Here is a 23,722-nt window from a genome sequence, read left to right as displayed (position 1 = left end):
TATTAGGTTTGCAGGCTTGATATTTATTTTTGCGATCATTAATAAGCCTCTCATGAACACAGCGGTGGTTGATTAGTTAATTTTAAACTCCTGCTCTGCTAGTTATTTTGGTAATGGAACCGAAACGCACAGAATTGCGCAACACCTTGTTGAAACAATAATTACTGAGATTAATATTGTTGTTGGGTCATTAATTTGAACACGTTTTGTTGATTTGTTGTTGTTGTTGTTCTTTAGTAAAGTTACGAACGTTTTAAGCCAATCAGTGGAGGACGTGCTGGCCTCAGCCTCCTGGCGGTGTTCAGTTTGTCACCTAATGCCGAGATCTACTCAAAACTTTAAGCGATCGACGTGTTGCAGTCCTGCTCTAACAAAGCACGAACTGTTCAGAAACAATATGAAATGGGGAAAAAGTTATTTATTAACTGATTAAGTCGTGTTTTAGATTGTTCTTGAAAAACTAATCACTCACGGCTGATTAGTGGGTGCACATAGAACCCATTGTTTTTTTTGTTTTTTTGTTTTTTGTTTTTTTTTACAGCTGACAGCAGCTCCTCTCTTTTGCAGGTACTGCGTACCCCAGCTTAATCTTTTAGGGGTACGAAGTGCCCTACCGTACCCCCCTACTTTCACCCCTGTGAGCCACACAAACTACACAATCACAAAGTTTAAGCGAAAGAATCTAATGCCACACAAAATATGGAAGTAATTTGGTAATCTATCCATCTCACGGTAAAGTAGTGGGACGGTCTATTACTGATTGGTGAAATGGTTAGTCACTCAACACAAACAACCAATCCGTGCTCTGTAAATCCAATAATCCAATTGGTTAAGAATGCAATCCTAAAGTTCTTCCCACATTATTTATCCCTACATGCTCGGCGTCGTGTTTGGAAGGTGCCTAAACTAGCGACAGCGGCTGTCAGTAAGTTTAACTTTATGCAGCTGATTTTCGGCCACATATATAGCGGTAAAAATCAAATGGTCAATAACACTTCCACATTTAACTTAATTAAGACTTGAGCTTAAATCTTGAGGAGCGTAAAGTGTGGATTAGCCAAGAACCTCTGCTATCGTTAGCCTTAGTTAGCATTGTGACCCGCTAATCGAAGGTCTGGAAAGTCCAGCTAACTAAAGAATAATGTCACTAAAAGTATGGCTGCCTGCTGTTCCCTCTTTGAACTGAGGTATTTCTGTTGATTTTTAAAGTGGCCAAATATCGAAACAAACCTCGGTGTTGGGTAACTTTCATTATGCAGCTTTGCCCTGCGTGTTTATTTCCACGGATACAGTCAAGGTTACATTGGAAAAATTTGATACGTTCTAAGAAATGAGAAAATTGAGAAACGAGCACAAGCATTGCTATGAGAAGTATGTTTGCTGTACTTTCTTTGTTAGATCCCTTTTTTTCCTTTCACAGTTGTACGACTTGCACCACTTCTTGGAAGGATTTGTAAAGAAATGCTGTTTTTTTTTATTTATCAAAATTTACTTTAATGATAACATTGGAGGACAAAACTAACATCATAGCAAGGGTTGGCATAGAGTTTATTGCATAAAGCATTTTAAGTTTGTGTATTCTGTTTTTCTCTCTCTCTCTCTCTCTCTCTTCCAGCTCCTCTTTTCAGGCTCTGTCTGTGGATCATGCTGATGTGGAGACATGTTCCTATGTGTTTTTGAAACTGATCAACAGAAATGAGTAAAGAACATGCAAAGATCGAAATGGACCTGGTGGGTGACTGTTTTATTTATTTATTTATTTAAGCGCTGTACAATATGTGAAATTGCAATATCAAGAGTCTTGACGTCTCAGTCGCCGAGACCTGATCCCTACAGCACAGGACAAAGATTTGGAAGCAAGATTATATTCATATTGTTTTCAATATACTTTGTTTAAAAAAAACACTTGTTAAAAAAAACCCTGCGTATCAGAATACATTAGCAAAGTATTTCCTTCAAATTTATTCAAATAAGTTGCCTGGTTTTAACAGCACGGAAGAGATGCAATATTCAAGCTTTTGTTACTTTTGGAATTGAGTAACTACTTTTACTGATCTTCTAGCGGTTGTGTTGTTGCTAATGTGTAGTCTAATGATTTGGCAACATGGAAGTATATCTAGAGGTAAACCAGTGCTAGTCAAAGTTTGATTTATACAGTTAATGGATATCAAAATCCACAGATATCATGTGACAAAAACACATTTTGTACGACAATAAATTGTCCCAGACGTTATTGTGACAAATGATGACGTTGTTTTTCAAACCATTGTCATGTAATGGCGATGGCATAATAATGCAAGAACAAATTCTCAAATATCAATAAACTAATGAACATTTAACAGTGGAACTGGACGACATTTTAAACATCCAAAATAAATAAACAAAAGAGACAAAAATGGGCCAGTTCAGACCAAAATCACCAGACTGAAGACTTTTGTCATCCAGTGTTCGGTAAACAGAAAAACAATAAATCATTCAAATGTAAATTATCATGCTGATAATTGATCTATTGCAGCAGGCATAGTCATGCTCGTATCATTATTATTATTATTATTATTGTTGTTGTTGTACTGGCTGATTTTGCAGACCTTATGGCCAGAGATGGGGAAAGCTCAGTTCGAGTGGTGGGAACTTTGTGATTATGGAAGAGAATAGTGGTGAGAAAAATTTGACGCCAACCAATACTGTGATTTTATTATATTGTTTTAGCAACAGCTCTACGTTTTATTCATATCCAAACCAGGAACCGCCACCCTGTTTGTTCCAATGAACATATAAAGTGTCCTTTGATGCCAGATTGGTGGGAATAGTCATCTTGTGTCCCCTAAGTAAACAGGAGTCCCTGTCACAGACATGTTGATGCTTGTATTTTATTTTCCCCTTGCAGGCTTTTGGCTCAGGGAAGCCTTATGGTTCTTCCAGAAGCTTGGTAAGGAGAATCGCGTCCAGTCTTCCCATTAAGCCATGCCCCCGGGTTCATTTTCAGGTATGGCCTTTTTATTTTTATCCAAATCTTAACATTTCTGAGGGGATTTGAAGTTCTTTCAAGTTATCAGTGGCTGCTTCGGCCGTGTTTTTCACCGTTTTTCCATCCATTTCTTCAAACTAATGTCAAATCCGTGTACCAACGAAGCTCACGCCCTCATCAGTGTTTGGTTTTGTTTTTTTCTTCTTCTTCTTCTTCTTTGGCTGTTTTCACTTATGAACCATAAACAGAGAGCGTCACTGAACTCATGATCACACGTAGGATTTCACCAATGAGAATGCTGACTGTTGGGATACAAGGCTTTGGAGATTTGATTGACATCTGATTTCCTTTCCTTTCTGCTTTTTCCTCTTTTCAAAACTGTGCCCTTTCTTCTTTTTCTCTTCTTTCTACAGCTGCCCTCCCTTTCTCTGAGGAATGCAGTCTGTCTGCTTTAGGTCAGTCTTGCTCAGCAACCGTCAACAACCTTGAGCTTATTGAAGACTCACTGAGTCACTGATGCATGTAGTCAGGCTGTAGACCTTCTTCTGCGCTTTCTGTATTTAACTGTATGTATGAGACTGAATAGCAGACAAATGGACTAGGTTTTCTAATGATTGACTTCTGTATGGAATCCTTTGCACGGGGTTTTTGTAGGGACACCAAAATAATGGAAGCTGAAAATAAATGCGTGCAACATGCCAAATTAAGATTTTATTTATTTATTGAAAAGAAAGCAAAAATATTTTCTTAGTACTATAAAATGTATAACATTCATTAAAGGTTGTGATTCTTATGAGATAAAATATGAAAAAGTTCAAGTGTTGTGAATACTTTTGATATTTGTGATTTAATCCCAGAACCATGCTTTAAAAAATAAAATAAAAAAATAAAAAGTTAAAGTTTCTCCTCTTGCTCATCACTTCTAATATAATGTTTGAAGCATTTGTGATTTAAAAAAAAAAAATTTTTTATTATTCTTGGGAGTGTGGTAGCATTTGGTGTGATTTTAATTCTCGCAGCCCAGACAGTATCTGCTAAGCTCTGCTAACGTGTTTGTCCATGTCTGGTTGCTCTGATCATTTTTATAATCCAATGCAGTGGTATGTAAATGCGGTGTACTTTGGAGCACGTCACACAGTTTTGATGTGACAGGTTACATCAAAATACATGTGCTTGACTCACATTTTGCCATTCCGGTGTGGCTTAATGATTCATTAGCACGCTTAAATATGACATAACCAGAAAATGCCTCTTCCTATGAGTGAAGAAATATACAAATGTATTGATTACACAGTGAAATGGTGATTTGGTCTGTTGCCTTTGTGCAGTGTTGGAGTTGCATTGATTTCCAAATACTTCATTTTGTTTTCATTTTCATACATGACTGCATGGATGGTCACTGCTGAGAAGTTTTCCCCCAGTGTTAAACGGTTTTCCTCATCCCTGCAGCTTTACCCGTACACTGAGGAGGCTGGAGTTCTCATCAGAGCCAAGAGGCAGACCAACCCGGTCGCCTCCCTCGCCGACGTCGCCTGGATCGAAGGGGACGAAGAGGATGATGAAGGCTACTTTGGCAGATCCAGGTGAAAGCACTGAACAAAAAAGTCTTCCTATGTTTGCATATTTCCACATATGTAGGGGAAACGTGGGAAAAACGCTGGTCATTTTAGAAAATGCAGAGCACACCGTCCCTGAAGTGGAACACAGTAGTGGCAGTGTCATGCTGTGCAGCTCTAGAGCAGGGACAGGGAAGCTTGTTATTCGTGAAGACGGATGGAGATGAATACAGGGCGATCCTGCAAGAAGACTTCACGGTTGAAAAAGACTTTCTGGTGCTGTTGCAGTGAAAGTCTAATAAAGTGCATCCTAATTTGTGACTAAATGTGAAAAAGCCGAAGGAGTAAAATGAAGTTTGTGAAGCTCTGTATTTAAGCGTTGAAACTGTGGTCTGGTTGAAGCAGGCCAGGAGTCCCGCCGGGCTTCATGTTTCGGGCCCAGCAGCCTCGTCCTCAGAGGAAACCGGTCGCCCGCCGGCGCTCCCTGCCCACTCTGTACGAGGACGCACCTGACCCGCGTGGACCAACAGCCGCAAACGACGAGGCGATCCAGAAGATCAGCGCGCTGGAGACCGAACTTGCCAAACTCAGAGCGCAGATAGCTCAGATCGTCTTGGCTCAGGAAAGGACGGCGCAGTCGGGTAAAATGTTTATTTCTGGCCAATCTGATCGTTTGTCTTCTACTCCAATTCACCGTTGTTTCCACTAGATGGCAGCAGACTTCTACATGACTTAAAGCTTTTATTCTTAACTTCCCATTTCTCTCCAGCTGTTGTTGCTGGGGTTCCTCCACCTTCTGGAAGCGTCCCTCCTCCTCCTCCTCCGCCACCACCTCCTCTTCCACCTCCTGCACCAGCACTACAGCGAACATTTTCAGCCATCGAGCTGATAAAAGAGAGAAGGGGGAAGAAGAAAGATGAGCAGACGCCTGTGTATTCAAAGCCAGCAGATATCCCCAGCATGCTGGACATCCTGAAGGACATAGACAAAGTTAAGCTGCGGTCGGTCAAAAGGTTCGTCTCGCACCTTCAGGCTCGGTTTCAATGCGCCGATTGTTTTATTCATTGATTCAGAATTTTTTTTCTTTTTGTAACTTTTTTTTATAGTCGCTTAGAGAACGTTGAAGACAAAACGAAGTCCAACGAGCCGGCCGACCCTGCGGGTCTCATCGCCGAAGCTCTCAAACGCAAGTTCGCCCATCGGTTTCGACAAAACAGCGGACAAGAAGGAAGCGACAGAGAAGACGTGAAGGTCGCCGACCCAGAAGACAAACCTCAAAGTGAAGCCCCTCTGGTGAGACGGATACTTTTGTCCATCAGATTTCCAAGAGGATTGGCGCCACTGGGAAGAAAAAAAAAATAAGGAAATAAAATTACTTGAATCTCAGAATTCTGACTTTCATTCACAGAATTGGCTTCTTTTTTTTTTTCATATAATTCTGACATTAAACTCAGATTTAACTCTGTTAATCTGTCAAAAATCCAAATAACCAAACGCACTTCTTGTCTTGTCTCCTCATCAGTTTGGGCAGCACATGCTGAAACCAACTGGAAGGAAAAAGCTGCTTTGACCGGAGGAGCCTGAACTGCTCATCCAGAGAATCTGTAGCTTCTCTCTGCTGACCTGGCTGGACCGATTTTTAATCATCTCAGTCCAAAGTTATGGATTTCTCTTTTGTTGCTGTTGTTGCACTTTTATAACTTATATCAGCTTTATATTTTAAACTGTGGTTGTCATGTGACCGCAAACACTAGACAATTATTATTATTATTATTATTAACCTTATTTTGTAATTATTTGTTTCAACTTGTTGCACATGGAAGAGGAGAAAAGCTGGAGAAGCTCATTTAACATGGAAGGGAGAAAAAAAAAGCACTTTCAGACATTTTGGTGCAGTATTGTTGAAGAACATGTGTAAATTGTAGTTTAATTTGAGTGGGAGGAGGTTATTTATATCGCAGCTCAGGTAGGTGCTGCAGTTTGTTTTTAGCAGTGAATGATGTGACGGACTCGTCCATGGTTCGTTTCAAAGGTACTCAACCAAACGTGGATGGACATTTGAAAGAATTTCGTCTTCTGTCAGGATCACCAGTTCCAGTAAAATGTGTTTTTAGTTTATAGAATTTTGTTTTATTGTCTTCCAAAAGCCAAAGACATTCATTCCACTGATGTCCTGCAGGATTCTGCATTTTGTTCCCGTTTTTATTAAACTGTACGGAAAGTTAATATCTCTTTAAAATTGCTGCAGTGTTCAGTAATGGTTATGCGTCCAAGAAAACAATCTTATGTTATGATTCCTGATGTTTTGAGCCATCATAAGTCTTTTATCATTTCACTTCACAACTGCTTATTTATAAGGGAAGGCGGACAAGTTGTCAGTAATGTTTTTGTTGGTTTTGCAGAAGAGTTCTCCAAGAAACTGTAAATCATTTTAATAAAAGTTGGTCTCTCGACCTTTTGGTGTTGATTCATTCTTCGCAAATGTTTGAGAAATTACTTCCATTGAACAGTTTCTAGGAAGACTAATGAATATTTAATAGTCATATTTTCTGTGTAGATAATTTCACATACGGGGCTGTGAAAAAGCTACTATTTTTACTGTTTATAACTTCAATTTGATGTATTTTTACAGGATTTTAAACCTGCAATTTAAGTTTGTAGAAGTGGAATTAAAGTGATCAGGGAAATCTCTAACTATGGAGAAAACTGGCCCATTGGAGTCCCTCACTTCATCCATTATGGCTGAGCTTCAGCTGTCTAATCCTTCTGCAACCGTTTGTACAAATGCACCTAGATGTGACATGGCAAAATAAGTACTTATTTTACAACTATTAAATTGAACATAAGTGAAAAGCTGTGCCAATAAAAATGGAGAAATGTTACATCAGAACCATGAAGCACATCATGAAAACTGTCCACAGGACTCATGTAGTTTGGAGGTTTACATTAATTGCATTTCAATTAAACCGTTTTTGTCAAGGTGCGATCATATTACAAAATACATCTTAAAGCCAAAAGCAGATTGCGAAGGTTATCTTCATCTGAAAGATCACTCATTTATTAAATTTGTTAAAATATCATTGTTCACTCGACTCCCCTGGTTTGGAAGAAGCTGCAGAATGACTGAAAAATGAGAGAATGAATGCTTCTATATCAAAATTAAATCTTTGAGGCCAACTCCGTAACATGAAACTAATAATTTAGATTGCTTGCAATCTTAAATTTTAATCCATTTTGTTCGTGGTTTGATTGTGTTTAACTTTGTAACCGATACTTGCATGTCTTTCTTGGCCAAATTTCCCTCGGAAAGGGAGTTTTCTAGTCTGGGATCTTGCTGCATAAATAAAGGTTACATAAAACAGCTTAAGAAGTCAGAGCAAAGGAGGACAAAAAACAAAGTTTGTTTAAAGAAAAAAGTTGGAAGGATCTCTAAGAACCTCTGTGAGGCAGAAGTATTAAACTGAATACTCATGGAAAATTCATCAACAGGATTTATTATTCAAATTGTAACTGCAACAAGCATGTATCAAAAAGGTCAATACAGCAAAGCCTTTACAAAAATCTGGCTCGACACTGAAGTCTTCCCAAAAATGGCTGTCGCAACAAATTGTAAACAGTTGTATCAACAGTCTTACAGCACTTTACAGCAAAATACAAATCAGCTAAAGTAAGAAAAGCACCTGTTATCGTTCCAAACGCTTCAACACAAACACAACCTGTGCCACTGTACAGAATCAAAACGGACAAACCCAAACAAACAAACAAAAAAAGGAATGGAATGTTTTTGATTCACTCGACTGGTTCCGTATCCGTACAAAAAGGAAGGGGGGAGGGGGGGGAAGAAGAGAGAAAAAGCTGGAGTTATTCCTCACAACAGGAAAAAAAAGAAAAAAAGCAAAGGGCGTCAGACAGTGCATTCACAAACAAGCACACCATGCACTTGATGGGAACAGGAGTTGGTTTGGTCACTTAGCATAGTTTGTGCATAGTTATAAGGCATCAGTCGAGCAGTCCGTCAGGTTTCATGTGGCCGTGAGAGACATTCTGTGCCGAGGGAGTCTCCTTCGGTTTATCCAAACCAACAGGGGAAAGAAAAAGAAAAAAAAAAAGAAACAACCCTGCATCGTCTGTAGCCACCTCCGTCTCCCCCCTCCTCCCCCCGTCATTCGCTGGATAAAATAAAAGACTGGTAAAAACCCTGAGCGAGTGAAGTTGCATGGAGTGGCGATCCAGGTGAGATCTGGGAGAGTCTGAGCCCTCTCCGGTAGACGACGTGCAGGAACACACGCTAGCACAGGTGAAGTTAATATGGCATCTGGTTTGTTTTGAATAAAGTTCAGCTCATGGCTTCAACAGTGGGACAACAGTTCAATCGAGTGGTTCGCTTCTTTTCGTATGCCTGTGCTTCGAAGGCAAACTGTGGAGCCGACGGGAGTCGCTTCAGTTCAAAAGGAAAAAAAGACAAAAAGTACAACAAATATGGAGATGCGTAAACAGTCTTCTCAGAGGCAGCAGAAGGACTGGGCTTGTCACATTTCTTTTTTTCTCTCGTTTTTTTGTACATAAGGAAGAATCTTCAGTACAAATGCAACACGGCAAACTGAAAAAGTCTCAGGAGGGTCTCCGAATACTCCAGTTGTCCGTCAAATTTTTTTTATTTTATTTTATTTTTTTGTTTTCAAATGGCACTTCAAAAAAAAAAACGAAATTAAGTTTTCAGTTTATACTGCTTTCACCTTAACGTTCCACAACAACAAAAAAAGTGGCATATTTAGTCGTTAATGCCTCAAAAATACAGTCCTCAAATAAATAAAATAAAGCAAATAAGAGAAAATACAGCAGTTGCCAAATGAGGTATCTATGTATTGCTCTATGCCAAAAAAAATTTTTTTTTCATTAAATAAATTAAATAAAAAAAAAAAAAAGAAAAATCAGTGGTTTATTGTGATGGGAGGCCAAAGCAACAACATATCAACAAGGTGTTCAAATTAGGCCGGGCCGGCGGTGGGAGCTCCACTTGCCCTCAGTGTGTGGATGAGGCCCCTGGGGTCAGGGGTCAGGAGGTTGAAGTGAAAGGGCAAACAAGGAGTGTCAGGATTCTCTGCTTCCCTGAGGTATTTCTTTGGAGCGGCTTCCTCCTGCGTCGGCGCCGGCCGCGCTCGGCTCCGTCTCCTCGGAGACGGCGGTTTGCTCCGGCTGCAGGCCGCCCCAGCTGGCCTTGTTCAGCCCCATGTGACCCAGCATGGTCTGAGACAGGCGCGTGTCCGAGAACCGGGCCCACTCTCCGAACAGCGGCTCTGCCACGTACGTCATGAAGCCTGGAGGCGACAGATCGGCAGAGGCTTTAGCTAGGACATTTACGGACCCCCCCGTTTATACGCACTCATCATCAGAACGGACATTACGGATGCATTTGACTTCTCGCCTCATGACAGCTGGATGGATTTGAGCAGGTCTTTATTTTATGGGTGAATTATTTTAAATTTACTGCGGATTTTCTCTAATCAACACAAGCATGTAAATATGCTTCCAATGTTTCAGTTAGACAGCTCAGGCATTAAGATGCTGACACATTCAGTCAGAATTATGCTAGAAGTTTGTTAGCTTCCTTGCAACTTGCTGAGGCACATTTACCAAATATTCGTAGGGATGGATGCAAACCTTTGAGTCTGCTATGATTTTGGACTAAACATCGATGACAGAAAATTTACAAATTCAAATTTTGAGAAAGAACCGATTCAAAATGAATCATTAAAATCCCCAGATTAATATGACATGCTGGTGGGGCATCGGCTGGGATAATGCTGCCAACTAACAAACGTTTTCTCTCTCCTGACATCAACTTTCTGTAAAACGTTTTAAAACGACATTTGTTGTGGATAGGCGTGACACAAATAAACTTAACTGAATTAAACATCACTCGTATCCACCACCCTTACCTATCTGGATGTTGCCGACGGTGTTCGTCTCTCTGTCGCAGAGCGGGCTGACCTGAAGTTTGTGTTTCTTCTCGATGTCTCCTGCACGAGTCAAGCAACAAGTCAAAAGTCAAACCATCTACGTGCGAACAGTTTCAGAATTAGAACAAAGTAAAGCTAAAAGCACAAAGTTTAAGTGGCCAAACACAACACATGCCATGCAACAGATACCCTGTTCGAAGAACTCCTCCGTCACTTTCTCGCTCCACTGCTTGCTCAGCTCCCAGGGTCTGCAGGGGTTACAGATGTCTGCACACTTCAGAGCCATCTGCACAGGAGATGGAGAGAAAAGCGGGATAAGAACTCGCCCGTCTGCCGACAGGCTAGAGACTGCGCGCGTGTGTGTGCATGCGTGCATCCAACCTGCAGGACAAAGTGACGATGACTGGCGTTGGTCAAGCACAGGCTCTCCTGGTCCAGGTGGGTGCGAAACCTGGACAGGTAGTCGTTCTGTCTGCTGATGTCCGTAGCCAGGATTAAAGAGCCCAGTTCCCTCTCCATGTTCATGCTGTGGTTAAAGAGACAAACGCACGATCAGACATTCGTCTTAGCGCTACAGCAGAGAGGCCTGAGTATTTGTTGCCCAGGTTACCTGTCCTCAGGCGGCAGGTGAGAGAACAGTCCGGTCTCTCTGAGGAGACCCACTGCTGACTTCCAGTGGTGGTTTTCCAGAACCGAGGTATTCTGTTTAATCAAAAAAAAAAAAAAAAAAAGGAAAGTTGCAACCATTTCAGTTCCGATTTCCTGAACGGCAACTAAGGCGGGTTAGTTCGTAACGTTTACGGCATCTTACTCTATAGAGTGTGGCTAAATAGTGGTCAGTCTTAATGAGGAAGGGCTGGTTGACCCCAGGATGGTCCAGGTCGTGTGTGGCAGCCGCAAGAAGTCCCAGCAGGATGTCGTACGACGTTAGAGACTTTGACAGCTGACGGGACAACGGCAACACAGGCATCTTTGTTTTGGCGCGTTTTTCTTAGCAAATAAAACGTGAAAGGCTTCGGCTGCTTGTCTCACCATGGGCTCCTGCAGGTAGCAGTACATGGCCTGTGTCACGTCTGCAGCATGAACGGAGTTGTGATATGGGTTGTCGTTGTGGTAGTCTTCCTGCACCAGGACCAGGAACCTCCAAAGCTTGACCATGTCCAGCTGGAAGAGGTCCACCAGGCCGTACTGGTTGAGCAGGTGGAGAGTCAGGGTGATCAGGCTGTTTCCTGTGCAGAAAGAGTTGCACAGTTAGCTTCTGGTTTTTGTGAGCATTCAGTCTTTATTTGATTAACTGCTAGATTTAATGTCTCTGTAAGTAATTGGATCTCTGCATCTCCTCCAGAGTAACCACAGGCTGCTTCTCTTATTAATCCTGTCCCTGCCGGGTCTGTCTGCCGAGTTCCTTGGTCTTCATGATGCTGTTTGTTCACCAATATTCTTTAACAAACCTCTCAGACATTCACAGAACACCTGGATTCATACTGAGATTAAATTAAACGCGACTTCTGTATGTGACACCCTTCTAATATGAAATCCACACATTTTATTGCCATTTCAAAATTATGCACTGCTTTGTCTTGACCCGTCACGTTGCATCCCAATAAAAACCCATCCTGCACATCATATATTATCTAGTGATTTAATTTGAGACTAGAAACCGACTGTTTATTCACTCGGGCTGATTTAATCACTCAAAGAAAGTTGACTTTAATCTACTGCTGGAAGATTACCTCTAACAAAGTTATCTGAACTAAAATAGACAACGACATGAACAAAGGAGAGATTGGATTGTTTTACAAATCTTCAAAAAAAAAAAAAAAACTTCAAAATTCCCATCATAAAAATATAGCCCATTATTGTCTTAAATTATTGCTGTTAAAATTATTCTTACAATGTTAACTACAGTAAACTTTTTATCTTTTCTGGGGACATTTCTCTAAATTACCTGCACACATTTGAAAGAACTGCATGTCACTGTATTTTCGGAGATGGTTTAGCAAAGTGTGAAATTTTCAGAAAAGACCAAAAAAAAAAAAAAAAAAAAAAAAAAAAAAAAAAAAACTTCGCTTTTAGACCAGTGTCTAAACAAATTACCTTAAAAAAAATTGTTAAAGATTTTTTAAAATGTTTTCCATGTTCAATCTGGGACTTTTATCATATATGGAGGTTAATCTTAAAACAAGATTAATTGATAAACACAATGTCCACTAGATGGCAGCATTGGTAGCGGTTCTTAAACAGCCTCTTTATTTTTATGCGACCTCACATCTTCTACTCACCATTTGTCAGCTTGTCAAAGAGGAAAATGTCAAAATTCCAGTTGCCAACTTTTTCCAACATGCACTGAAAGACAAAGAAGAGAAGGCATAACGTTAAAGATGCTGGGGGGGCAGGGGGAGGAAACAAAAAACTTCTTTACGTTGTATTGAGTTATTCTACTGAACGGTGGGCATCGTACTCTAGCCTGTCCGCTGTAGTCTTCGTCGAGGATGTGGAGGGGGATCTGCTGGGGGATTCCCCGCAGCAGGCGGGACGAGTGCAGATATCGCTGGAAGCTGAGCAGCCTGTGGACCCTCTTTTCAGTACCAGAGTCAGCCGGCGAGGATCCGCAGCTCAGCCGCGCTGCACACAGAAATATTACTCAAACGATGCAACATATGAATGAGACTGTTGGTGTGTCCCCCCCCTCCCCCAACCCTCCAGAAGCTCATTAGGCTTGGAGAAGCATTTGGCTGGGCACGGCCTCGGTGGGGATCCGACACCAACACAGCGATATCCAAACAGTCGCTGCTGACACAGCCGCCTACTCGTAAGCCTTTCGTCTGGGATCACACGGCAGACATGCTTTGTCAGTGGTCTCTCTCTTTTCATGCACACACAAACACGCACTGTGCAAAGGCGAAGGGTCTGTGCAAACTGCGGCTGTGCTCTGGAAATATGTCAGCGGGAGGTGGGATTACTTTGGGGGTCAAAATGTCAGCAGGAGAAAAATAATAATAATAATAATAAATCTAAATGAATTTTAATAACTCATCTATTTGAAAAAGGTTTGACAAAAAAAATTCTTGATCGCATTAAACAAAGACACACCTAACTAAGACTTCCAGAAGAGGAACCAACCAACGACTCTTGTTATCAGAGGCTGGCTTGATCAGTCAATATGCCATAATGGACCTAATGCTAGGTTATGCTTGAATGACCAGTTGAAAGCCTTGGATCATTTAAAGCAACACGCATTGAAGACATATAGGTCGGTTGGAAGTTTATATACACTAATCCGACTGATTTTGTTAGAAATGAGTTTGAATTTATCTTCTCTAGTCCAAATGGGGTCAAAATTAAGCAAACTGGTTTCAATATAGCCGTTCACCTCACCAACGTTTGGTTAACCACATGCTTTTTATAGAAATTAACAGGCTGCAGCCAACGTTCTGGCTCTGAATTAGACCAATCCTCTTGGCAGGAATAGTAGAGCTAATTTATGCAGATTCACTTCCAGGCTGAGAACCGGCGTTTATGTGTAGCGTATACATTTTCTGAAGGACTGAGGACAGGGCTTTAACAGAAACCCAATGCTAACCTGATGCGTGTTTAGGATTAATTTTATGCTACTAGAAAAATCCTACAACGTCCAGGTTTCACTCATCAGACCAAAACCATCACATCAGAAGAAAAGGAATTAGAGCTGCAACTAACAATTATTTTAGGAATCGATTAATCTATCGATTGTTTTGACGATTAATCTGATTTTTTTTTTTTAAATGGCACATTCTCCAGATATTTCTTTGACCACCAGAATCGTTTTTTTTATACAATATTAGAAATATGCTAAAAGACGCAAATGAACAAATAACTCAGTTCCTTTTTAAAATAATAATAAAAAAAAAACATTTTACTGCCTAGAATACAATAACGGCATTCTTTTAGTGAACACTTCATCGTTTGTAGCAAAGGATACATCTGCAGATAAATACACACTTCTGACATCAACATGTGAAAAACACAACCCTTTTTCACTTAGGGTGCAAGACTGACCTTTTGATTATGTTTTTGGGGTTAACCAGTTAATAATTAGATAGTGGAAGGTGGTTCTTTTTATCTTTAATGCAAAATGTGAATATTTTTACACAGTTTTGGCTAAATTACTGCTCTGAAAATGGCTTTTTTTTTCTGAGTCTGGATACTCCAGTTAACAGCTGACTACTAAATTATTTGGCAATTATTTCAACTATCAAGTCACCATGATTAACCTGAACAATTATTTCAGACCAAGTCATGATGTCAAACCCTCTACGAGCTGAAAACAATTGGATCACCGGCGTCATCCTCCACACAGTTAATCGAGATTTAAATCACTGTGGACTGAGAGTAGCACCTCCTCCACAACTAAAACCGTAAAGTTTCTGGAGAAACTTAGTTTGGACTTGACGTTTCTGGAGAAAAAGACTGAGAAGTCAAGGCGACACTTTAAAACCAAAAAGATTACACCAACTGCAAGGCACGGTGGAAGTAGCATCATGCTGAGTGGACGTTTTGGACCAAAGTGTGCATCAAAGGACATTAATAATTCAAACCTGTGCACAAATTATTTTTTCGCAAAAAGCAGTGAAGTTTATCGCGCATTAGTAATTCTGCCTCACAATGTTTACATTCATCACCAAAAAAGAAAATAAAAAATAATCAAAAATAATTATGGCATCCATGGCGACGATGAGTGTCCTATGTGGCTTGGCTGGTTAAATGCATGGGAAACATATTTTCTAGGTGTTCAGTCATGGGTTTGATCTAGTGGGGAAAGATTTAAAGACACTGGACTGAGGTCCATACTCACTGTGAAGAGTTCGGAAGTCTATGCAAAGGTAGGGGTGGGAGCTTCGGCGTTCCGGTTCAAATCCAACCTGACTTCGTACTCTCACATCTCCTAGAAGAAATTAACACTCGTTTCCTCAAGATTCGTACCGTGCAAAAAAAAATTTTTTAAAAAAATTACATAAATAAAAGCATCATTGTTCTAAAAAACAAACAAACAAACAAAAAAAAAAGAACTACTTAGAAGTTATATTTCAAGACTGATCTGATTTACATGATTTTATCCCTTTTTTTTTTTTTTAAGTGCCATGAGGACGGGCTTGACCACATGATGATGTGCGGAGCAGGAGAACAAACCAAGCGCACACTAAATTTAAACGACAAAAAATCAGTGGGATGTTAAACCTTTTCAGTGCCATTTAAAAGAGCTCCTGAAGGAAAGCCAAACTAAATGATCCTGGGTTTCTGGCAACATCCAAAGAAAAGCTCAGAGTTGTTAAATAACTATTTTTCCGTTTTATTTGTTTTTAGAATATGCACATAATAGTTTACAAACGCCTAAAAATAAATATTGTAACAATCCCCTCACTACTTTTGTTGCATTTTGCCAGGATAAACTCGACTCCATTTTGTTTTCCCTTTTTGAAGAGAGGCAAGAAAAACTGTGGGACGCACTGTAGTTGTGTGTACATAGCAAATTTTAAATAGTCATAATCATTGTTTTTAATTTAGAGTTTAGAAGGAACTCTAAACTCGGGTAAGATCTTTGACATTATGCCGAACTAGGCTGCAGTCTGGGGCTGCGACAATGCATTTCATGATGAAGTTGAAATTGTCTACCAAATGGCGTTTTTTAAAACTGCACTCCAAACGCGTATATAAATCTGTAAGCTTTGTTATTCTGCAGATGTTTGCATTCAAATGTCTATTGAATGCGTTAATAAAAAGGAAAAAATGTGTGAATAGCTTAATTTGAAGTTTGACACATTTTTGCAAATAAAAATGAATTAAAAAGTTGCCTTTCGGTTCTTGTCAGAAAATACAGTTTTCCTTTACTTTGGAGATTTGACAGAAAACCCTTCGAATGAGAAGAAGAATTTTAACGCATCTGTTTATTGGAATAGCTACAACCAGGTCAATAATATGGTAAAACCCATCACGCTGGCATTCTCAGAAAATTAAGAAACAAGCAGAAGCTGCGATTTCAGAAAGTACGATTTGACCCAGGTCTAGCGGGTGCTATTCATATGCAGGAACAGTCGCACACAAACACACACTCCCATGTCCCAGAAGAGGAAACAGACAGAGAAGTGAACAGCTGAGCATGCAGTGCCATATCAGGACAGTCTGCTCTACTATTAGTACCCAGAGCCACTGAGGGCGACCTGGAGTCGAACTACGACCGGTTTTAGTAGTCAGGCGGCGGAGCGGGCTCCGAAGCTGGACCCCACGGACGGCGGACGGATCAGCATGTAGACTGCAGTCAGGAGCGAGATTATAGTGAGGTGGCAGAACGATGCTGTGACGCTGATGCAGCAAAATGCCAGAGTGTTGATTCCAGGCAAGGCTCTACAGAGCCTCCCAAAAGTATCCATGCCCCTAAACCTTTCCACGTTTTGTCAGGTAAAAAAAAAAACTAAATAAAAAACAACCAATTGAAGTTTTGTGCGATAGACCAACACAAGGAAGCACGTACTTGCAAATAAGTGCAAAAAAAAAAAAATCTTTTTAAAAAACGGCCACGTACTGTTGATCCACCCTTTGTTGCAACAACAGATGCAAGTGTCTTGAGGCAGATCTCTTCCAGCTTTACTCGTTTTGAGATGGAACTGACTCAATTATTTGCAAAATAGCTCAGATTCAGTCAGATAGCATAAGTGTGAATACCAAGTTTCAAATCCTGCTACAAATTGGGGATAAGATCAAGTTTCAATGCATTCAATTTCCAGCTTGATCAAAGGTTGATACTCGATTACGTTAATGGCCTATGAGCTAAGTTTGAGAAAGCCAGAGGGTGGAAATTAGGAGCAAACTTTCGATAAGGACATGAGGTCATGTGTACCACATCCTGTGCCCTCTGTGCCAAAGGAAGAGCGAGTTGAAAAGGAGCCACACCACATGTAGGCTTAGTAAGACGGAGAGGAAATATGTCAAAATTAGAAAAATATGAGGAACTGTAAAAGACGTTTCAACCAGAACCTGCAGCAGTAGGCTAGTGCAGCAACCTGCAGCAGAGCATCAAGCTAGTACTGTCAAATCTTCGCCTTAGCTCTGAGTCGCTGATTTTTACTGTGTAGCTCTCGAGACTCGTTAAGAACCAGGGCTTTTGCGCTCTGGAGCCATCTTTGGCTCAATATCCCACTTAAAGGTTTGTCACTGCTTTGCAATCTATGTGGAAAAACTGACCAACTTCCTTGTCGCTTGCAGTAGAAAGCATTCCCTCAGCCTGATGGTGCTAAGCCCCACGTTTCGCCATGAGGATGGTGCGCATTGAGCAGAGTCGAGCTTTTGTCACCTGATGGAGAAATCGTTTCCCACGTTTGCCGTGTCTCGTACGAGGTCAGTAGAGATCCACAAACAAGATTATTCTTATATCACTCCTCCCTTAAAAAGAAACAGCCAACCGATTCACCCACCCGAGTTGTGGATCTCTGCAACTCCTCGGGAATGACTATGGGCCTCGACTGTTTCTCTAGTTAATGTTCTCCATTTTAGGTTTGTGCCATACTTTTATCATCTTCCTACGGTTAATAAAAAGTGCTTCGGTTTAAAACTGGACACATTGTTTTATAGAAAGAGATTAGATCCTTACTCGTAAAACCGTTTACAATCACGCATCTCTCTTCTTCATCGTCAGTAATTTACTGGTGTGTGTTGGTCTATCACAAGAAACCCCAGTAAAAACATTGATGTTTGTGGTTGTGACTAATTGTGGAAATAGCTTAAGGGGTATTTCTTTTCACAAGGCTCTGCACATGGAAGTTAACTGATCAAGGAGCTAGACATCGAAATGTTACGTTCCCAGCATGGCACGTCAGATTGTCATGTGTGCATCGAAATTAAAGAGCAAAGTCGCACGCATGTGAACCCACAACCGGCACGTTACTTACTTGCAAACAGCTGTTTGAACACTACACAAGCTCCTATCAAAATACCAAAAACTTTGAATTACAATTCAAGGCATAAACAATGCTTCACAATTTGTTGAGAAGGACTTTGATCTGGGGGGAAAAAAAAAAAAAAGAAACGATGGATAACTAAAAACACAAGAGTGCATGCATTCCTGGGCACTGAGTGTGTGTTTGTATGTATAAACATCTGTCACATGTGCAGATACATGTGCTTCGGGTCAACATCGAGTGTGTGTGTGTGAGATTAGTGTGTTTTTGAGAGTCACAGAGTCCATGTTTCCCCCCCACCCCCAATGGTGCATTAGTGCCGGTACTCTGGGGTGGATGTAGGTCAGGTCATTATAACTGATGTGGCAAAAGCTCTGAGTGCTGCTATTTGAAAGCACATCAGCATTAAGTTAGCCGGCTAAAGCCGGGCACAGGCAAACACCAGTCTGCATTAGCGTGCTTCTCCTGCGCACACGCCACTTAATCTAAAAAAAATAAAAATAAAAAAATCCTGCAGACACAGATGCTTTATGCCAATGACGTACGAGACTGCCGTCATACTTGGCCATGGAAAATGATTAAAAAACCCCTTCAGTCAGCTCAGCCAAGGCTCCGAGTGGCCGTTTCGTGCATGAATTATGACAGACTCACTAGGATTAAGTGGATTAAATCATCCACAGGAATGATTTTTATTTTATTTCTTTTTCTTTAAATAATATTTGCCTTTCGAAGAGTTTTTCACACGTCCACCAAGGTGGTCAACATAAACTTAGACTTTGAAATATAAATTGATATTTTATACTGAGTGAGCAGAAAACAAGCCCAAATCCAAGACTCTTTAAGGAAAATGTGACCTCGTCTCTGACTCCTGAGCTCTCTGTGCTTCTCCTTCTCATTCTTCTCGTTTTGCTTTTTGTTGCTCAACGGTGTATTTCAACAACGCGCATTCCCCAGAAAAACAACAGTGACACGGCTGAGCGTCGTCATCAGTAAACTCAATTGGAGGTATACAGATCTAGGGTGCACACACCAGTCCTATTTGGTCTACTTTAACCAAACACTGGTTTGTTTGTCTAGAAAGTTTGGTTCGGTTTGACCAGGCAAACTCTGGTCCACCTGCAAACCCAAGTCTCGGTTCGGTTGAAGTGAACTCTGACGCGGTTCCAATGCATATGTGGATGGCAAATGTACTGAATATCGTTCCAAAAGCAGAACAGACTCTGTAACGTAGGACATCCTGGTTAAATACAACCTAAACAAACGTACGAGTCTGGCTCTAGCAGGAGAAATGCCTTGTGGTCTTTTGCCAAAGACAAAAGAGAAATCCTACAACCACCAAAATCCGACGCCACTCCATTTTTGTTTACATTATGTAAAGAAGGCAGTTGTGCTCCGTGTCTTCTTCAGAGGTTTTCATGTCGTTTCCTTTCGGGGTTCGTGGTGGAGCGCCGCCACAGGCAAAAGGGAGAACCTGGTTTATTTGACAGTGCAGTGTGAAAGTGAACCGCACCAGCTGAAATTGTAACAAATGTTGCAACTTTGGTCCTGATAGAACCAAGTTTACTGTACTGTCTGATTTTAAAACACCCTAAGAATCCACTTACAACTCGTATATTGCAGTTTTTCCCTTTCTTGAGAGACATTTAGAGGCCCCGTCTAACATCATCTCCACTTAGATATTAGCTCCACTACACTATATGACGGTCTCTGATTTATATCAGTTCAGCCTTTTAAACTAAAATGACACGAGCTGTGTTAAAAGTTTTTACACTTTTTAATGTGTAAATTAAAAATTTACCTGATTCTTCTCTGCTGTTATTTTTTTATAATATTCTGGTCATTTGAGTAAAATATTAGCATCCTTTATCTACATAGTCCACAAAGCAGAATCCCTAAAATTTGCTTCTGATTTGCTTTTTTGGGATCTAGGCTAACTTAATTACAACAACTTAAAATGATAAATCAACATTTTTTGGACTAAAATAAGGACTGAAATATTCTACATTAAGTGCTGATTGTCTATATGGTTTCTAAAAACAGTTTACAGTTTAGTGTTTTAGTGCATTTTAAAATCAAATCAATTTTGGTGCAACCTCTATTTTATGTTGACTTAAGACCAAAAACAGTTGTGAAATTGTTGCTTTTTTAGTTGTTTTTTTTTTTTGAATGAGTGTCCAAAAGCAAAACCAAATACTGATGGGTGAAATGTTAAAATCAAGTTGTGATTAGATGAACCAAAGACAGGGCACATAATTGATAACCTTTAAGCCTAACATTTATGGGTTCGAACAGAGAGAGGGAGCCGGAGGTCCCAGAAAAAAACACCACAAAGAAGAGAAATGCCTTGGTCAGGATTCGAAGAGCTTCCAGGTTAATCTCTTCCTATTAAAAGGGCTGGTGAGATATTTATGTAATATTCAACATTTACAAAAGACTACTGGCAGGGTATATTTGAAGAAGAATACCTTGCCAGTACGTGCAGCTACACTGGTCGGCTAGAAGGCGGCAGAGTAAGGAGTAACAAACCACACACACACACGTACACAGCTTTTCAATAGCCATCTACGGCAGTGACCACTGTGCAAGAAGGCGTTTGACTTACAAGGAAGTAGTTAAATCATGATGGAGCCGGAGGAGAATAAAAGTATAAAAGTATATGGATCTTATGATTAAATAAAAAAGTTAAACAGTTTTCAATTTTATTGTTTCCCGGTAAGATCCTTCTACAGTTTGAACTTCGCAGGTCAGCATTTGAGCGACTCTTCTCCGATTATTCCCTTGCTTCCACTCAAAAAAGTGTTTGTACTAAGGGACAGAAGCTGCCTTCACACTCCCACATCAACGATAAATAGACAGCCCGCAGTGGTATAACCAGCCTCTAATCACATCCATCCCCAATAACCTTATTGATTAGGAAGCAGCTGCTGATCCAGCTCCTTCCGAGACGCATTTCGCTCCATCTGACTGGCAGATCTATCAGTCCTCCATCCTCTCTTCCATTTTCTAAACTGCTTACTCCGGTTGGAGTCACTCAGGGCAAATGGATGGTGCTACACACATACAGTATGTACACAAAGGCACGTGGAAAAGCACCAGTCAGCCCAGCTACACACCAGCTCTTACTCTGGCGAGGGCGGAAAGTCTGTACTTTAGATCTGATAAAACCCAAAAGACTCCCGGCGTTGCAAACCAAACTTGGTGTGACGGAGATAAAAACAAAAGCAGGGATCAAGTTATTTAAAATATAAACTGTATAAACTAGCCACTGGGAATACACAACGACCACTAAACATTTCTAACATCTGCAAAGTGTTCATGTGTGTGTCTGAGGGTGAGGACAGGGAAACACTTACCTAGCATACGAATGTACAGCGCCGTCTGATCAGAGCTGTCATAGGAGATGGCCCCTCGTCTCTGCAAAGAGAGAGATGTAATCAGATGTAATCGGCAGTTCATGATAAAAAAAATAAGATAATACTTTGTTTGTTTTCTCCAGAAATGACTTTATGACCCTTTTCAAACTGACTCGTATCAGTGTCACATCGTCTGCTGCTTTTTGAGATATTTTAGCCTACTTCATGCTGTCGGACAGGTTCTATTAAAGTGACTTCTAGCCTTGTGGCTAAGCGAAACTGCTTTACTACTGTTAATTTACAAATTAAAGTAAAAATGGCGTCTTTTTAAAACTAATTTGTTTTTTACGTCAACATTTTTAATGATTTGAAATCATGTAAAATGTGGGAAAACACAGAACAAACTTAAAGCACTTTTTCACAGAACGATACAGGCATCATTTTCAGATGGATGTACTTAGTATCTGCTCCGTTTGCTGCTAATCTGTGTGCAGATGAGCGTGCGCATACATCACTGCTACACTGATAAACATGTTCCTGCTTCGTATCACCAGCCTGATACGGCGCTGCTATCAGTCATGCGAAAAACACATGTGCAACGAGGAAACGCACACACACACACACACACACACAAGTATAAATGCGACCACAAACACGCGGTGTTGTACAAGAAGGTAATTATAAACACCGGTCCCAATTGGACCCCACCCAGGAGGCTTGGATTTACTTCCCTTTGAAAGCCTGTCAAAAAGCTCTGCTGCAAATGCACAGATGGTAACGTGTAGATTAAAAAGGGAATAAATAAATAACTCTTCCCTTTTCTGACGTCAGCCGGTGATGCGAGATAGTCAGGAAAATTAGCCTCTGGCTACAATCTTGTGTGTTTACATTTACACCGTAAATGTTCCTCAGCACACAGGCCATTCCTGTTTTAATGTAAATGACACTGAAATTAATAGTTAAATGCATCCAAGTCTGTTTACATCAAGTCAACACTAATAACCAATAGGAAATCAAATAGTTTTAATGATTTAAACATTGCAAATATCCATCGAATGTGACCAAAAGTTATGTTAATTGTTAAGATATATAAAAAGCTAGTCTAAATCTACCGTAGCTTTAGACTTTTTTAGCACATTTGTCCCAATCCTGTTCAGGGCCCTGAGAAAGTGTCGGCCCCACTAAGTCAGGCAGTCAGTGTTAGCCAGGCAGCTATAGCGTTAGCCAACCTAACTATCATTTTTCCAATCTTTACCATGACACAGATCATAAAAAAGACTAATAGTTGCTGCAACTGCCGCATGATCTGCTCTGAGTGCTTTGAGCTGAAATATTCCTCCAGGACTTATGGAGATGGGGTCAGGAAATCGGTCGCCAACATCTCTGCAGATCCCACACATCCTGGACACGAGTTGTTCAGACCTTTGCCTGAGAGTTGGTGCTGCTTGCAAAAACCAGTCCCAACACTTTACAGAGTGCTCGGCTAATCTGTGTTTACATGTGCAGTATTCTAGCCCATCTTGGAAAAAAAACGACTGAGTGAACACGGTGACCAAATGAAACCAAAGTTAAATGCATCAAAGTTAAATGTGTGTTTTGCACAAAAACAAAATGGATTCCGAAAATTTAACAGCATTCAAAACTAAGCATTTCATTTTAGATTAATTACTGGACATGAAGTGAAATGCAATACAAGCTAAATTATCAACCAGACTTTATCAAAACAGAGTTTGCAGCATTGGTCTTCTGCAAACTAATCCAGATGAAAATAAAGTCAGTGGGAGAAAGACATGAGTGAACTGACAACTGCAGAGCTCTGTGTGGCGAGTCTTATCTTTAGAAACAAGCAATTAAGACTGTACGGGTTTTAGGTGACAGTTTTCTTTACCTCACTAACCTCAATAGCAGCTTATTAAAGCCGAGATGCAGAAACTGCTGGTGTGATAAATTCTCT

The 23,722-nt window shown here is 40.5% G+C and overlaps 2 protein-coding genes across 8 annotated transcripts in view; one reads left to right on the top strand and one right to left on the bottom strand.

Annotated features, from left to right (window-relative positions):
- Positions 1-834: 834 nt before the first annotated feature.
- Positions 835-6,977, top strand: mtfr1 (mitochondrial fission regulator 1). 3 transcript variants are annotated; one of them, XM_007554503.2, is made up of 8 exons: positions 835-925; positions 1,616-1,731; positions 2,888-2,986; positions 4,418-4,551; positions 4,930-5,165; positions 5,294-5,537; positions 5,631-5,817; positions 6,047-6,977. In XM_007554503.2, exons 2-8 carry the CDS (start codon positions 1,696-1,698, stop codon positions 6,092-6,094), a joined length of 984 nt encoding a protein of 327 aa, XP_007554565.1. In that variant the 5' UTR covers positions 835-925; positions 1,616-1,695; the 3' UTR covers positions 6,095-6,977. The 3 variants fall into 3 exon arrangements, with proteins under 3 accessions (XP_007554565.1, XP_007554564.1, XP_016528136.1); XM_007554502.2 differs by having other exon boundaries at positions 4,927-5,165; XM_016672650.1 differs by having other exon boundaries at positions 879-897; positions 4,927-5,165.
- Positions 6,978-7,997: 1,020 nt separating this feature from the next.
- Positions 7,998-23,722, bottom strand: part of pde7a (phosphodiesterase 7A) — a 32,418-nt gene continuing 16,693 nt past the window's right edge. Inside the window, exons 2-13 of one of the 5 annotated variants that reach the window (XM_016672686.1) lie at positions 21,769-21,829; positions 18,407-18,439; positions 15,319-15,405; positions 12,946-13,109; positions 12,767-12,830; positions 11,517-11,713; positions 11,296-11,427; positions 11,095-11,186; positions 10,866-11,010; positions 10,674-10,770; positions 10,464-10,544; positions 7,998-9,842 (exon numbers count right to left, since the gene is read on the bottom strand). In XM_016672686.1, the coding sequence (XP_016528172.1) occupies positions 9,616-9,842; positions 10,464-10,544; positions 10,674-10,770; positions 10,866-11,010; positions 11,095-11,186; positions 11,296-11,427; positions 11,517-11,713; positions 12,767-12,830; positions 12,946-13,109; positions 15,319-15,405; positions 18,407-18,439; positions 21,769-21,829 (1,380 nt within the window). In that variant the 3' untranslated portion in view covers positions 7,998-9,615. Of the gene's footprint in view, positions 9,843-10,463; positions 10,545-10,673; positions 10,771-10,865; positions 11,011-11,094; positions 11,187-11,295; positions 11,428-11,516; positions 11,714-12,766; positions 12,831-12,945; positions 13,110-15,318; positions 15,409-18,406; positions 18,440-21,768; positions 21,830-23,722 lie in introns of all 5 variants that reach the window. The other 4 variants (XM_007554499.2, XM_007554501.2, XM_007554500.2 and 1 more) reach the window with 4 other exon arrangements.

The sequence above is a fragment of the Poecilia formosa genome, unplaced genomic scaffold (assembly GCF_000485575.1).
Source record: "Poecilia formosa unplaced genomic scaffold, Poecilia_formosa-5.1.2 Scaffold64, whole genome shotgun sequence".
Lineage (NCBI taxonomy): Eukaryota > Metazoa > Chordata > Actinopteri > Cyprinodontiformes > Poeciliidae > Poecilia > Poecilia formosa.
This window is presented reverse-complemented; position numbering and strand designations above follow the sequence as displayed.